The following is a 17,493-nucleotide window of genomic DNA, read 5'->3' on the forward strand; positions in this document are numbered from 1 at the left end:
CTATGAGATAAGTGGTTTCTCAAGTAAAATCCTGGAGTGAGATGGAAGAAGAATGATAATGTTTGTTCTGATTTCAAAGCAAGTTTTTCTTATGTTTTATTTTTAATATTTTAGATTACAAACTAATAAAACAGAGAGGCACATAGAAGCAAAGTATCTCAAGACTTAATATGATGATTATTTGTGTGTGTGTGCCTCTTTTGACAAACTCCTCTCACAAACATCCCTCTGTTTTACTGCACCTTTTATTAGCCACTTTTTATTTATTTATTTTTAACCATTAGGTTTCTAGACTAAAATTCTTTATCAGTTCAAGCTATGAGATTATTTCAAACAGAATGTGGAATAAAAACTCATTTGTTTCCCTCAAGATGAGATTTCTTTTCCATGACAGAATTGATCAGAAATGTAACTATCTCAGGTCTCAGATCAAAATCTTACTGGGGTGAATCCTGCAGTAATTGCTCGTGTAGTATATGACGGTGGAGTTTTCCTTGGACCCATCTTTGGAGACATGTTGGCTACTGCCAACCAGCAAACTCAGGTGAGAGTGCTGGGCCACCAGCACCAAACATATTTCAAGTTCTTCACTTGTTTACACTGAGGGCTGATTGGTTCAACTTCTGTAGCTCATTTCTTCATTTGGTTTGCTTCCACAGCATTTCCAAAGTACTGTGAAAACGTAATTGCTTTCTAAGCACCAAGTTCTTTATAAATATTGATGCTATTATTATGGTACAAAAGTTAGAGGGCCCATATAGCAAAATACATATAACCAATTACTAAGTATCCAACCTGAGAATGGTTAAATATGATTAATATTTTTCTAAGTTTACTTATTTACTGTTATTGTTATTGGTGTGTGGATACATATGTGTGATGTGTGTGTTGGGTGGGGTGGGAGAGTATGTGACTTGGTGTACATGTGGAGGCCAGAGGACAACTAGCTATATGGAGTTGGTTCTTTCATTTTATGTGGGTTCCAGGGACTGAACTCAGGTCATCAGGATTGGGTGGCAAGTGCCTTTACCCACTGAACCATCTTGCTGGTCCTGATTATCATTATTTTTGTCTTTTGAAAATAAATCATTGCGAATACAGTTGAAGGGCTCTTTGTCACCCATGCCACCCGAACACGCCTTTCCTCTTACAGAACTATTATATAATGTGAGTGTGCATTTAACCCATTTAAAGAATCCTACAGGATCAATCGAGTCGTACCTTTTACCTTCCCTATTTCTAAAGAATGTTTAAATTATCATTCAAAGTGAGTTAGCGTTCATTTGGTTTTACTGAAAAGGAGAGATACAGAGTCTGAACTTATCCTCTAGGACAAAAACACCTTCAACCCAAATGTGTAACTACACTTTGCTCTGCCATGAAGGCAAGAGGACCGTGCCCAATAGTTTGTACTAGTGGGGAAAAAAGATAGTTTTCATGAAGTGTGGGCCCAGTTATAAAAAGTCCTTGTGTATTCCAAGTTTATGAAATTTACTTCCAGATGACAGAGAGGACATGTTTAAAAGAGACCATTTATCATATTCAGTCATGTACAATATAGGTGTCTGGAAGACTCACAGAGCCCAGGAGTTCAAGGTTAGATGGGAATCACAGAAAGGACTCCATTTCAAAAGCCATGTATTAACTGTATTTATTTGCACAAATGGATCTCAGCATTTCTACGACTTTGAGAAAATTTAATATGTTTTGAACCATTCATTTTTTTTGTATAAGAACTTTCACTGAGAAAATAGAAAAAAAGGAAATGAGAATGTATGAATCATAAAGACATTTTAATTTAGGAAATGCGCACAAATGCTTTATAACTTCCCTTGTGTTCGTGAAGTCCATACATTCGCTCTTAATTCTCATACCTTCCTCTCCCAGGTGGTTGTACAAGTGAATGACGTACCAGCCTCCTGTTCGGGCTCCTGTTCTTTCCAATACCTGCAAGAGTCAACTCCCAGTGTGGATTATGTGTGGTATTCCCCTGGTATGCTCTAGATGTGACTCTTAGACTCAGTGATTTTATTAGAGGCTGTGGTAGGAGCATTAGCATTCTCCGTAGATATGGATGCAATGGAGGGCACATTTTTGGTCCATTACGGGGTATATTCTAATTTAAATATGTGTGTGGGGTTATTATCAGTCCTTTGACTCAAATTTCCTTTATATTATTATTGACTGATTTATTTTTATTAAGTTATGGCATTTCATTGCTAGTTTGAGGAAGCTGAAGGTGGGGACTTTGTACCAGGATGATAAACACAGTGTCTGAGTCATCAGTAGACTCCTTCAGTTTTGGGAGAGGAAGCTGAAAGAGAACAAGCCTTTGATGTTGGAGTGAGAGCTCTGAAACGGAGTGTCAGCACTGATTTGAGCTTTGAATTTCCTCCCACCTACCCTTTTAGGTTGTGACGTCAACCTACTGGTTTATTTTACTGGAACTGGTTTCCCTGGAGATTCCCAGTCCTTACAGGTTACAGTGAACAAAACAAGTTGTGAAGTTATTTTCTCAAACGAAACAAACGTGGTCTGTGAGATGGACCTGTTACCAGCTGGAGTGCATCGGATTTTGATGCTGGTGAGACCTTCAGGCCTTGCTGTTAATGCCAGTGGAGAAGGCCTCTTCCTGTATGTGGAACCCAGGCTCGATGCTGTGGAGCCTGCTACGGCTGCAGAGATAGGTAATGTGTGTGTGTGTGTGTGTGTGTGTGTGTGTGTGTGTGTGTGTGTGTGTGTGTGTGTGCTCCACTGTGCACCTGCTTTCTGAAGCTAGAGTTCCTGGTCATGCAGCAATCTAGGCCCATAGCCTCATATGTCTTATGATTTACATCTTTTTGTTTCCTAGACATTTCTTCAAATTAAGAACACTTTTAAGCTCTGAGATGGACTTGCTTGGCACATTAAGACTAGAATTAGCTGGTGATGAGACATGTAATCAGACCCTGGAGTCAACTTGGATGGTCATTCAGCTGAAAAACTCCAAGATGCTAAATGAAACAGTGCTAGTTCTGGGGGAAAGACAACTTGCCTGAGACCTCACAGGGGAGGGGGTGGAGCTAAAATACAAAACAGAGTGCTCTGTGCTGGCTGCCTTACCTTTAGAATGGCCTGATTACGCCTCATTCATAGCTTACCTAGCTTTCTTCGAGAACAAATGAGTCAACACATGGCAACACTCCTTCAAAAGCAACAGTATTCGGCAGGTATGCCCACCCACTAGAAACTTTTCACAGAGTTTTTATTTCCCTAGTGTTCCTGGAAATTTGGCCAGTATGCAAAGCCACCTACTGTTTGCATAGTTCGAGTCTGAGTATAGTAGGTCTTGTCAATATCAGAAGGATGGATTGGATCTTAGGTCCACGGGAGAGTACAGATCTTTCCAAATCTTGTTACTTTCTGAAGAACTCTACTAGTTGAGAAAAACTCCAGCTGGCCTATAAGAGTTTCAGAAATACCCAGGCTCATGTTGGCTAATGTATCAACTTTGTAGAATACAATACCCAGTTCCTTTTCTTAATGATTTGCACTTTGGTCATTGTTGATTCTGGTGGCCAGAAGCCTGTAGCCCAGAAAACAGTTTAAAGTGGTATGCTCTAGACAGGGTCATCGTTCAAAGGACAAGATTGATTCTGATTCTGTTTTGTCTTGGGTGAATGAATTAGCAGGCCCACCCCTTTTCATACCCACACAGAATAGCAAACTCTTTTTAGTGTTGTCAGGAGGGAGCAAGGAAGCATGTTTTGCTCAGAGTGAAAGACCATATTCTTCATTATCCCATGAATTATTGGCTTGAGTTTTGGGCTTATTGCAGCCTTCTGACTAGATTTATTGGAGGTTTGATCTTACAGAGTTACTTTCCCAGCTCAGGCCACACTGCTAGATGGTAGACATCTTTCAGGCAAACAGGTGACTCAGTCAGCTGCATGCCCTACACAGAGTGATTTGCACAGGTAGGTGACTCACTGCTCAGTTTGTCTGGGATTGACAGTGCTCTCAGAATGCAAGACTTATGGTGTTAAAACTGGAATTAAGAACTCTCAGTGTAAAAAATCAGTCCCAGGAGAATTGGAATGCTATGAACACCCCGGTCAGGAAATGTATCATCAATAAACAGTGAAGAGACTCGAAGGGCTTGGAGAACCATCCATCCTCCTCCCACATTTCAGCAAAAGGTGTGAAACACTGAGAAGGGATAATTTCAGATGTGTATGAGGTAACTTATTAAGACTGTGGTGTGGGATCTGGGAGATGCTCTTTTCTTTGTTATTGCATTTAGACCTTCCCAGTGAACCCATCTCCTTCCCCGTCACCAGTACAGTGTCCATCAATGTTCATTGTACCCTGTATACAGACAGCACCATGTTGGATGCTGATGACCTTAGTACTTCATGTGTGGCCCTGGGCAAGTAGTATCTATATCACTTGGGAGCTTGTTAGAAGTGCAGTCTTCTGGACCTTCTGAGCCAATCTGTATTTTAACAGACTCCTCAAACTCCCTATTTATAGTATAATGTGTGAGACCCTGCTTTTGGAATTTAAAGAGAACCAGGCAAGGCCTGTCAAAAAGAAATTTAAATAAGAGCAGAGTACAGAGTGAAAAAATATATAAATGAGATCTGTAATACTCAAAGTCACCACTTATCCCTTTCCTCAAGCATCTTCAAAAGAAATTTCTGAGGACAATCTTGGCTTTTCGTACAGACTGTTAATTCACTTTTGGACTAAGACAGAGTTGCCTTCTTAGGCAGTGTGCTTGTGAAGCACACATTTTCAAATGGGAAAGGTAAAATCTTACCACTGCTATAATTTCTCACAACTACCACTGACAAAATCATGATAAAGGGAATTTATTTAGCTCTCATTATGCATCAGGAGCTCAATGCTGTGGTATGGTAAATAAAAATAAAGTTATACTCTTGGGTAGGTAGTGGTAAGGATGTAGAGCAAAAATAACTTGGGGAGGGCATGAAGAGGGAAGGAGGACATTGTTGGGCTAGGGTGCTCATTAGCCTTCATTGGAGGAATGGCGTAAAGGCCCTGGAGAATAGAGGCCAGGATGGAATGAAGGAACAAGCCTGAGGGAGATCTTATGGAAGAGAACATGAGGCAGAAGAATATCATGGCATCTTGACTTAGAATCAGCTTGGCTTGTTCTGCAACACCCAGGACATCGCTGTGGCTGGAGGGAATCTCTGTACTTTTGATTTGCATCTAACTCATAGTCAAAGACGTTGAATATATTTTTCACATGCTTATCGACTATTTCTATTTCTTTATTTGAAAATTGTTAGTTCATACACCCATTTAGTGTTTGCATTATTTGTTCTTTCTGTGGCCATTTTTTTGAGTTCTTTATATATTCTGGGTATTATTCCCTTGTCCATTTTGTAGCCTGTCTTTTTATTGTTTTCCCTTTTGCTGTGGAGTTTTTAAAATTTGATGCAGTCCTTTCTCTATTTTCGCTATGGTTTCCTGAGCTTTTGGAATTCTATTTAGAAAGCTGTGGCTGTGCTTATATCTGTTTTTGTCATTTTCTTTCATTTTTGAGATTATAATATAATCATATCTTTCCTCCCTCTAAACCCTCCGACATACCCTGCCTTGCCTCTTCCAAATTCATGGGCTCTTTTTTCATTAATTGTTAAATGCTTATATTTTGAAGTGTTTTCTTCAGTAGTCTCATAGTGTTAGGGTTTACATTAATGTCTTTATTTATTTTAAATTGGTCTTGTACCAGGTGAGACATCGGGATAGACATCATTAATGCTGAGGGTAGAGTAAATTAAAAAGAGGCTATGTTCTTGGGTGGGTGATGGTGAGTGTATAGGATAAATATAAAGATAGGAGGGGCATGAAGAGGAATGGAGGGGTTTCAGACTTATATATTTGAATAAGTATTTTTCCTAACACCACTTGTTAAGATTTCCCCCAATGTATGTTATTAGCATCTTTGTCAAGAATCAGATGACTGTAGCTGTGTGGGTTTACTTTTGCGTTCTCTATTCTCTACTGGTCTACTTGTTTGGTTTTCTGTCAGTACCATGATGTTGTTACTATGGCAACTTTAATCTTGTATTTGTACACACAGTTACAATTTTATATATGTGGGCAACATTAGTAGCATAATTAATTAGAAGTGGAATTTCTGGGCCATGGATTAAATACACTTAAGATTTTTTTTTTTTTGGTTTTTCAAGACAGGGTTTCTCTGTGTAGCTTTGCACCTTTCCTGGAACTCACTTGGTAGCCCAGGCTGGCCTCGAACTCATAGAGATCCGCCTGGCTCTGCCTCCCGAGTGCTGGGATTAAAGGCGTGCGCCACCACTGCCCGGCTACACTTAAGATTTTAATAAATAGGATTGGAGAGATTCCTTAGTGGTTAAAGTGCTTGCTACGTAGACTTTGGCTCCCAGGAAGCCCATATAAATATTAGATGAGCATGTGTTCTGTCTATAATTGCAACTAGAAGTCAGAGACTGGATTCCTAGAGCAAGCTGGCTAATAAATCTATCTATATCAATGAGCTCTGAGTTTGACTAGGAGACCTTGCTTCAGTGAATAAGGTGAAAGAGTTATGGAGTATGACTCCTGACATCAACATCTGGACTCCACATGCCTGTGAACATATAAGTATATGTATCCACATGCATGAACATTTGTATCCATACATGTAAAAACCTTATATAGACACACACACACCACACACACATACATGAGAAATTGGAATAAAAATATAATGCTGATAAGTAAGTATAAGATATATTCTCTTTAAAGTTTGTATAATTTTTTACATGTAGGTATGAATATCTATTGCCTACATCTTACTAATACATTTTTGCAACTTTTTGGTGTTTAACACCCTAGAGATGAAAAATATTTCAGTGTAGTTTTAAGTCATACTTCTTTTTAAGAGATATTGAATTTCCATGGCTTAGGAGGTATTATAGTTTCCTTTCTGGGAAGTTTGTTCATCTCAATCTTTCTTTACAGATTTGATTATTGTTCTTTCTTATTGATTTTAAGAACTTGAAAAATTTAATGTTTTTATCTATTTTTTATAATTCATAAATGCTTTTGTGTTTATGTTTTATTTTTGGCCTTTTAGCTTTAGAGATTGTAAAACACTCAGAGTAGGCTTCTCTGAAATAAAATTCTGTGTTTCCTTCTATTCTTTTCCCACTTAATCTCTTTATGTCCAGATACTTTATTTGAAATTGGCTCTGGGTGAAGAGTGGGAGTCAAAAATTCAGGTTTTATCTTTCCCCAGCTATTCACTTATTCACTCAATAATCTATCTGTGTGTTAGCATGAAGCCACGTACTTATCTGTCCTGTGGACTTGCTTGTGTGAGCAGTCTTCCAGGCTGCCCCCTCTGCCTGCCCTGTCTGAGCATGTGACGTTGTCACGTTTTTATTCCATTTGATTCTAAAAAGTTTTTGTAGTGTCTCAGAACACCTCTTTACTCTTACTTCTGAATTATTATTTTATGGTTACTTTTGTTCACTTTTCACTGAACTTTACAATCATCTTGTCTAATTTATGAAAAAAGTCCACCATATTTTATTGGAATCCTAGATATGTTTTTATGTTTAATTCAGAGAAATTATGATACTTATTCTTTTTACCCATTTATGCTAATTTTTTCAGCTTTAATCTAATCCATTTGTTAAGGTCTTTGGCAGCATTTTAAAATTTCTCTCCATGTTTTCTTGTCAACTTTATTTATAGACGTTGTATCCTTACTGTGTTGCTATCACGTATCCATCTTTCCTCCCGTTTTCTCTCTCTACCTTAGAAGTTGTAGGTAGTCTTGCTCCAACTCTTCGGGGCAAGCTACACACTGAACTGCAGGTATTATTTCTCTAACTTGCATCAATCTCATAGGTTTTGGTAACGTGGTGTAAGTTCCCTTTCTTTGTCTAGCCTGCCTCCTGCTTTTGCAGCCTCACTTAATCTCAAGAGACACGAGTCTCTATGTGGTATTCTTTACTGCTCTCTTATTACAGAGAGCAGTATTATTATTTTTCTCATCAATAATGACTGCATTTCTGGCTGTATGTGGTAGCGTCTGTCTATAGTCCCAGCTATATGAGAGACTGAGGCAAGGGTTCTATTTGAGCCCATAAATTCAAGACCAGCAGAAGCAACATAGGAAGGCTTTATGTCGAAGCAAAGGACATGAAACAAGCCTCTCCCACCAAATGAGGAAAAAGCAAATAAGTGAGCTTTTGTTTACTACCAGCGAGACTAAGAAAGTGTGCTGTGGCGTCAGAAGGACTGGCTTCACCTTTCTTCCTGCCTATAGTGAGGACATGGTGGCTCCCTGGGGTCACTGTTAGCATCCTGCAGAGAATTCCTGATGGTAGAGGCAGACAACGTTAGTCATTGTGTACTGTTATGGTGACTAGAATTTGGCTTGTGTGGTGTCAGATCTCCAAGTTGGACAAATTGTCCTGGAAGGAAATAGAAAATGAGGACAGGTGAGCTTGGGGCCGATGCTAAAAATGAGCCGCCTCAGGTAGCAGCAAGGCCAGAGGCCCTGGCTCCGCCCCATTGCTCTTAATACCACCATGCTCTCACTCATTGCTTCTTGGGAAAGAAAACCTTTCATGGAACGGGGAAGAATGATCTTTAGAATCTAGGTCAGACAATGTTTTCGGATACCACTTGCTTCTTTGACTCCTGGCTGGATCCTTATATTTTATTCATAAAGGTCTCCAGATGCTGCTCTGCTCTTTCTGTCTGCTGCTCACCGTTTCTTCCTCTATGTGTGGTGGTTTCTACATTTCAATTCAGTCTTTTCTGCAGTTTGAGCATTGCCTTGCTCTTTGGCTAACGAGTTTCCTATTTCAATTTCATTTTAGTTTTCCTGTAATTAACTTTGAAATGGCTATGTACATGTGAAGTGTTCCTTTTATTACAGGAGGACTGTTGGTTACCCTCCGAGGCTCCAGTTTGGAAGGTGTCAGACTGGTGTTGTTTGGAAGGCAGTCCTGTGCCATTGATGTCATCAACAGCAATTCACAACAAATTCAATGCAAAGTCCCACCCAGGGTAAGGAGCACTTTGCTGTCCTTTTTAAACACATACCTCTGAGAACTAATTTGAACTTCTCGTCATAATAATGTGCTTATTTTTTCTATTGTTTGTTTTGCTATGAAAAAAAAAACCCTGAGCCTGTATTGTAATTAATTTCAGTTAATTCCTTAAAAAATAAGGCAACTCTGTGCTTTTAATGAATATTCATACTACAGAATAAGCAAAAATAGCAAGACACACACTATGTTGTTTTTCCTCCTTATTGAGCAAACAGGTAGCATACATCAGCGATTTTGTTTTCTGGTGGACTTGTGGAACATAGAAAATCTTTGAATGCTTGGTTCTGACAGAACACCTTCCCAGTTACTGCCTACTGTTTTCTTCTGCAAAAGCAGAACCCCCAGGCTGCAGAGACAGCCCAGTTGTTAAAGTGCTTGGTTTGCTAGAAGTAGGACTTAAGTTTCATCCCTGACACTTATATTAGACGATCAGAGTGCTGACATGTGCCTGGAATCCCAGAGCTGGGGAGGCAGAGACAGGCAGAACCTTGGGACTGTCTGGCCAGCCAGAATCCTAACAGGAAGTCCTGGGTCCCAGTGAGAGACCCTGTCTCAAAAAAGAAGGTGGATAGCTCATGAGGAATGACACCTACAGCTGATCTTTGGACATATAAATGTTTGCATATGTAACTCTACACACATGTGCACCTACACATATATGAAAATATACACACCCCCTCTGTATACAAGCCCCTGCTTACACACAAACATTTATACACAAAACAAACAACAAAAATGAGGTCCCCAAGCTTCCCTGCCCTTCTTATTAGTACTGTCTAGTGTCCACTGAAGGACTAGAGTCTGGCTCTTCCCTTCTCTGGCGTGATTGGCAAGGGTCACATCCACTGCCACAGTTAGAGCCATTATAACCGAGTTGGTGTCCTCATTATTCTTAGCATCTCTTTGCCCCAGAGGATGACTACTCACTGAACAAATGTGTCCTGCAAGAGGGCTACAGAATACCAATCCATCACAGGCCCTACAGCTCTACATCATCCAGTTCCTCAAATACTATGAAAAGCTAGCTTTTCCGTGAAAATGACATGCAATTCTAGTATAAAGCTGTACTGGAACTATCTGATTGGTCCTTCTTATTAGACATTTAGATAATTTTTATATCTGCCTTGTTATAAGCAAAGGTTTTAGACCATCCTAGTAATTATATATTTGAACATATTTATATTTCCCTGGACCCTTTAATCTAAATTTCAAAGCTTTAGATATAAATTCTTACTATCTACAGTTCATTTCCAGTTTCACTCAGCATCACTGTGCATTTGATTTCTGGCCCTTTGGTCCACCGTGGGTGTTATCAGTTTGGTGTAGTCCCTGTTTAATGAGTAAAGTTTGAATGCTTTGGCTTTGTTTTACTACAGGGCATAAGCATTAGAAAGCAAACTTTAAATCTTGAACAAAGTTCATATATGGAAAGGGACTATGGAAAATAGAAGAACAATTATGTTCTCTTTTCCTTTTACTATCTCCTTGTTGGAAACACTTTTAATTCTTTGGATTCAAATTATGATACTATTTTTTAGTTCAAGCAATAAAATGTGTTTACATTATTATAGTTTTTAAATAATGCTGTAGAAACAAGGGATATAATTTTTTTTTTGAGTTCTTTGATACCCGTTCCCACCCCCAGCCAATTTTCTTTTGTTCCTTTGGGCCTTTCTTTTTTTTTTTTGGTTTTTCGAGACAGGGTTTCTCTGTGTAGCTTTGTGCCTTTCCTGGATCTCGCTCAGTAGACCAGGCTGGCCTTGAACTCACAAAGATCTGCCTGCCTCTGCCTCCCGAGTGCTGGGACTAAAGGCGTGTGCCACCACCGCCCTCCTTTGGGCCTTTCTTATAATAGAAGTTCACCATGTTTTTTGTTTGTCCATTTGTTTTGTTTTGTTTTTTTACTGTGTGCATTCAATATATTTATTAAATAAATGAAAGCATCAGTGGACATTGGGAGGCCACTGGTAGTCTTTGAGTTGAGAAGGCATGTGCTTTGGAAGCATCGAGTGTTAGGAAGTGTAGGACACCTTATTAGCAGGATCCAAACAAACATCTCTTTTCCCTTAACTTTACCAGGTGCTGGGCAGGGTGGTGCCTTACCCAGATCCAAGTCATTTGTATTGGTGTTTATCTTTTTTTTTTTTTTTTTTTTTTTTTGAGACAGGGTTTCCCTGTGTAGCTTTTCGCCTTTCCTGGAACTCGCTTGGTAGCCCAGGCTGGCCTCGAACTCACAGAAATCTGCCTGGCTCTGCTTCCCGAGTGCTGGGATTAAAGGCGTGCACCACCACTGCCCGGCTGTGTTTATCTTTTAAGTGACTGAGACAGCCCGAACTGACCTACTCTGGTGATGGGATGGCCAAACACCCTAATTGTTGTGCTAGAAACCTCATCCAACTACTGAGGGATCTGGATGCAGAGATCCATTACTAGGCCCTGGGTGGATCTCTGGGAGTCCAATTAGCGAGAATGAGGAGGGTTTATATGAGCGAGAATTGTTGAGACCAAGGTTGGATAAAGCACAGGGACAAATAGCCAAATGAATGGAAACACATGAACTATGAACCAATGGCTGAGGGGGCCCCACTGGATCAGGCCCTCCGAATGGGTGAGACAGTTGATTGGCTTGATCTGTTTGGGAGGCATCCAGGCAGTGGGACCAGATCTTGTGCTCATTGCATGAGTTGGCTGTTTGAAACCTGGGGCCTATGCAGGATTGTTTGGCTCGGCCTGGGAGGAGGGGACTAGACCTACCTGGACTGAGTCTACCAGGTTGACCTCAGTCTGTGGGGAAGGCTTTGCCCTGGAGGAGATGGGAATGGGGGGGGGACTGGGGGGAAGGTGAGGGGGACGGGAGGGGGGGAGAACAAGGGAATCCGTGGCTGATATGTAGAACTGAATTGTATTGCAAAATAAATTAAAATAAATAAATAAATAAAAAAAAAAGGGCAAGAGAAAGCCACCAGGCATACCCCTCCCATCCCCTCTTAAATGAGGAGCTTGATTGTCTTAAAATCACCAGTCAGGAAATGTAGTACCAGAGGAGTGTTGAGTTTTCTTGAAGCTATATAGTTTGAATTAAAAAAAAAAAAAAAACCCAAAAACCGAGAATATATCCAGGCTCCCCAAATGTCCATCTGAGGGCTGTACTTGTTATGCTTTTGTGTGATTCTTTAGGAAGATTCTTTTCACAGGATTATTATTTTTTTATTCTTCTCTCATACATTACATCACAACAGCAGTTTCCCCTCCCTCCCTCTTCCTCCCCAACCTCCCCTCTCCCCAAGATCCACTCCACCTCCATCTCCTTTCAACAAAGGAACATGCCTCCCAGGGATATCAGCTGGACATGGCATAACAAGTTACAGTAAGATTAGGCATATACCCTCATGTCAAGGCTGGATGAGGCAACTCAGTAGGAAGAAAAGGGTCCTAAGAGTAGCCAAAGGAGTCAGAGACAACCCCCACTCCAACTGTTAGGAGTCTCACAAGAACACCAAGCGACAAATGCATAACATACATGCAGAGGCCCATACCAGGTCCATGATTGTCACTTCAGTCTCTGTGAGCCATGAGCCCTGCTTACTTGATTCTGTGGGCCATGTTCTCCTGGTGTCCTTGACCCCTCTGGCTCCTACAATACTTCCTTTTCCTCTTCTGTGGGGTTCCCTTGGCTCTACCTAGTGTTTGACTGAGAGTTGCTACAACTTTTCCCATTAGTTGCTGGATGGTGCCTCTCTGATGACAATTGGGCTAGGCACCAATCTATGAGTAAAGCAGAATATCATTAGTAATCATTCCATTGAATTTTTCCCCAGTCCTGTTTGGTTCTATCATGGGTCACTGGACTGTGCATCCTCTAGTTTCTGGTCATCTATGTAGTGTCAGGTATGGGCTCCCTCTGGTGTGGGCCTCACGTTGGACTAGTCATTGGTTGGCCATTGCTGTAAGTTCTGTGCCACCATTGCCCCAGAATATCTTGGAGGCAGGACAGATTGTAGGTTGAAGGTTTTGTGGCTGGGTTGCTACTTCAGTCTCACTGCTGGAAGCCTTGTCTGGTTATAGAAGATGGCTGGTTCAGGTTCCATATTCCTCATGACTAGGAGTCTTCACTAGGGTCACTCCCATAGATTCCAGGGAGTTTCCACTGCACTAGGTTTCCACATCACCCCCCCAAATGCCCCTCAAGTCCAGTCATCTCTCCCAATACCCTCTTCCTCCATCTACTCCCCACCTGATCCCTCCTCCCTCCTGCATACAAAATCTATTCTGTTTCCCCTTCCCAGAGCAATCCATGTGTCCCCTGCTGAGACCTCTTTGTTACTTGGCTTCTTTGGGTTTGTGGATTGTAGCATCACTATCCTTTACTTAACAGCTAATGTCCACTTAAAAGTGAGTACATACCACGTTTGTCTTTCTGGGTCTGGATTAGTTCACTCGGGATGATTTTTTTTCTAGCTCTATCCATTTACCTGCAAATTTCATGATGTCATTGTTTTTGACAGCTTATTAATACTCCATTATGTAAATCTATCACATTTTCTTTATCTTCAGTTGAGGGACATCTAGGTTGTTTTTAGTTTCTTATGTTTTTGGTTGTAAGCCTAGCCTTTAATGGCTGAGCCATCTCTCTAGCCAAGTTTCCACTTTCTTTCTACTATAAATAAAGCTCCTATGAATATAGTTGAGTAAGTATCTTTTTGGTAGGATGGAGTGTTCTTTGGGCATATGCTCAAGAGTGGTGTACCTAGGTCTTGAGGTAGATTGATTCCTAATGTTTTGAGGAATTGTCATATTGATTTCCAAAGTATCTATACAAGTTTGTACTCCCACCAGTAATTGGAGGAGTGTTCTCCCTGCTCCATATTCTTGCTATCATGAGCTGTCACTTGTGTTTTTGATCTTAGCCATTCTGACAGGTGTGAAATGGAATCTCAGAGTCATTTTGATTTGCATTTCCCTGATGGCTAAGGATGTTGAACATTTCCTTAACTGTTTCTCAGCCATTTGAGATTCTTCTTTTGAGAATTCTGTTTAGATCTGTTCCCCATTTTTAATTGGACTATTCATTTTTTGATGTGTACTTCCTTAAGTTCTTTATATATTTTGGATATTAGCCCACTGTCAGATGTGGAGCTGGCGAAAATCTTTTCCCATTCTGCTGTTTTATCCTATTGATGGTGTCCTTAGCCTTACAGAAGCTTTTCAGTTTCATGAGGTCTCATTTATTGATTGTTGATCTTACTGTCTGTGCTACTGGTGTTCTGTTCAGGAAGTTGTTTCCTTTGCCAGTGCATTCAAGATTATTTCCCACTTTCTCTTCTATTAGGTTCAGTGTATCTGGATTTATGTTGAGGTCTTTGATCCACTTGGACTTGAGTTTTGTGCAAGAGCATATGAATCCATTTGCATTCTTCTACATGTTGACATCTAGTTAGACCAGCACCATTTGTTGAAGATGCTTTCTTTTTTCCATTACATATTTATGGTTTCTTCATTAAAAATCAGATGTGCATAGGTGTATGGACTCCATTGATCAATGTCTCTGTTTTTATGTTCACAAGGCAAGTTGGTCTGTAATCTCTTTCTTTGTTTAATCTTTGTGTGATTTGGCTATCAGGGTGACTATGCCTCATAAAAGGAAATTGACAATGTTTCTTCTGTTTCTTTTTTGTGGAAAATTTGAGAAGTATTGGCTCTTCTTTGAAAGTCTGGTAGAAATCTGAATTAAAACCTCTGGCCCTTTGATTTTTTTTTGGTTGGGAGACTTTTAACAATGGCTTCTATTTCCTTAGGGGTTAAAGGTTGATTTAAATTGTTTGTCTGATCTTAATTTAACTTGATAAGTGGAATCTATTGAGAAATTTGGCCATTTCTTTTAGATTTTCCAATTTTGTGGAATACAGATTTTTAAAGTATGATCTAATGATTCTTTGGATTTCCTCAATATCTCTTGTTATGTCCCCTTTTCCATTTCTGATTTTGTTAATTTGAATATTCTCTCTCTGTCTTTAAGTTGATTTACATAAGGGTTTGTCTATCTTGTTATTCCTTGATTCTTTGTATTGTTTTATTGTTTCTATTTTTATTGATTTCAGCTCTCAGTTTGATTATTTCCTTTAGTCTACTCCTCTTGGGTGTGCTTGCTTCTTTTTGTTTAGGTGTGCTGTTAAGTGACTAGTATGAGTTCTTTCCAGTTTCTTTATGTAGGCACTTAGTGCTATGAACTTTCCTCTTGGCATCGATTTCGTTGTGACTCTTAAGTTTGGGTATGTTGTGCATTTATTTTAATTGAATTCTAGGAAGTCTTTAATTACTTTCTCTTCCTTGACCTAGTAGTCATCCAGTAAAGAGTTGTTCAGTTTCCATGAGTTTGTAGACTTTCTGCTGTTTCTGTTATTGTTGAAATCCAGCTTTAATCTGTGGCAGTCTGATAGAATACAGGGGATATTTCCATTTTCTTGTATCTGTTGAGACTTGCTTTGTGGTCAAGTATGTCAATTTTGGAGAATTCCATGAAGTATAGAGAAGAAGGTGTATTCTTTTGTTTTTGGGTAAAATGTTCTGTAGTATCTGTTAGGTCTATTTTTTTTCACAATGTCTTCTAACTCCAGTATTTCTGTGTTTAGTTTTTTTTCTGGATGATCTGTACATTGATGAGACTTGGGTATTGAAGTCTCTCACTATCAATGTGTGAGGGTTGATGTGTGATTTAAGCTTTAGTAGCATTTCCTTTACAAACATGGGTTCCCTTGAATTTGAGGCATAGATGTTACGAATTGAAGGATTATCTCGGTGGATCTTTCCTTTGATGAGTATGTAGTGTCCTTCTCCATCTCTTTTGATTAATTTTGGTGTAAAGTCAATTTTTTTTAGATATTAGAATGGCTATACCAGATATCTTCTTATATCCATTTGCTTGAAAAATATTTTTCCATCCCTTAACTCTGAGGTAATGTCTATCTCTGGCATTGAGATATGTTTCTTCTGTGCAGTGGAAGGATTGCTCCAGATTTTGCATCCATTCTATTAGTATGTGTCTTTTTATTGGGGAAGTTAGTCCATTGATATTGAGAGATATCAATGACCAATTATTGCTAATTCCTGTTATTTTTTGTTATTGTAGTTACAGGTTGTGTCTGTGTATGTGTGTGTGTGTGTGTGTGCGTGTGCGTGTGTGTGTGCGTGTGCGTGTGTGTGTGTGTGTGTGTGTGTGTGTGTGTGTGTGTGCATCTGTGTTTCTCTCTCTCTCTCTCTCTGCTTTCCTTCTTTTGGTTTTGCTGGCATGAGATTATTTATTTTTTGTGTTTTCATGGGTGCAGTTATCTTTTTGGATTGGAGTTTTTCTTCTAGTACCCTTTTTAGAGTTGGATTTGTGGATAGATATTCTTTAAACTTGACTTAATCATGGAATATCTTATTTTGTCCATCTGTGGTGATAGAAAGTTTTGCTGGGTACAGTGATCTTGGTCTGTGGTCTCTTACAGTCTGAAGGACATCTGTTGAGGTCCTTCTGGCTTTTAGAGTCTCCATTGTGAAGCCAGGTGTCATTCTAATAGGTCTACCTCCATATGCTATTTGGTTTTTTCCCCTCACAGCTTTTAATATTCTTTCTTTGTTCTGTATATTTAGTGTTTTGATTATCATGTGACAAAGGGACTTTCTTTCTGGTCCAATCTATTTGGTGTTCTGTAAGCTTCCTGTACCTTAGTAGGTACGTCCTTCTTTAGGTTAGAAAATTTTTCTTCTATGCTTTTGTTGAAAATATTTTCTGGCCTTTGAGCTGGGCTTCTTATCTTTCCTCTATTCCTATTATTCTTAAGTTTTGTCTTTTCATAGTGCCTCAGATTTCCTGGACGTTTTGTGTCAGGAATTTTTTAGATTAAGGCTTTCTTTGACCCATGTTTTTAAATTTCTTCTATTGTGTCTTCAAAGCCTGAGATTTTCTCTTCCATCTTTTGTATGCTGATGGTGATGTGTGTGTCTGTAGTTCCTGTTCACTTACCTAAATTTTTTGTTTCCAGAATTTTCTGTGTTTTCTTATTGCTTATAATTTCATTTTCAGGTCTTGAACAGTTTTATTCACTTCCTTCAACTGTTATTATTTTCTTAGCTTTCTTTAAAGGATTTATTCATTTCCTCCAATTTTTTGTTTGTATTTTCCTGCATTTCTTTAAAGGATTTATCCATTTCCTCTTTAAAGATCTTTATCATCCTCATAAATTTGTTTTTAAGGTTATTTTCTTATGCTTCAGTTGTGTTAGAATATTCACAGCTTGCTGTAGTAGGATAGCTGGGCTCTCATGGTGACATATTGTCTTGGCTATTGTTGGTTGTGTTCTTAACGCTGGCATCTCAGCATCTGGGTTTGGGATGATTACAGGTCTAG

At 39.4% G+C, this 17,493-nt stretch overlaps 1 protein-coding gene across 1 annotated transcript in view; it reads left to right on the forward strand.

Moving 5' to 3' along the window:
- The window catches only part of Pkhd1 (PKHD1 ciliary IPT domain containing fibrocystin/polyductin), a 471,509-nt gene that overhangs the window by 48,591 nt on the left and 405,425 nt on the right, over positions 1–17,493 (forward strand). The window contains exons 24-27 of the mRNA XM_052743962.1: positions 422–544; positions 1,888–1,993; positions 2,412–2,687; positions 8,930–9,060. Coding sequence (XP_052599922.1) covers positions 422–544; positions 1,888–1,993; positions 2,412–2,687; positions 8,930–9,060 — 636 coding nt within the window. The remainder of the gene's footprint in view (positions 1–421; positions 545–1,887; positions 1,994–2,411; positions 2,688–8,929; positions 9,061–17,493) is intronic.

The sequence above is a fragment of the Peromyscus californicus genome, unplaced genomic scaffold, assembly GCF_007827085.1.
Source record: "Peromyscus californicus insignis strain IS unplaced genomic scaffold, ASM782708v3 Scaffold_19__1_contigs__length_69161282, whole genome shotgun sequence".
Classification (NCBI taxonomy): Eukaryota; Metazoa; Chordata; class Mammalia; order Rodentia; family Cricetidae; genus Peromyscus; species Peromyscus californicus.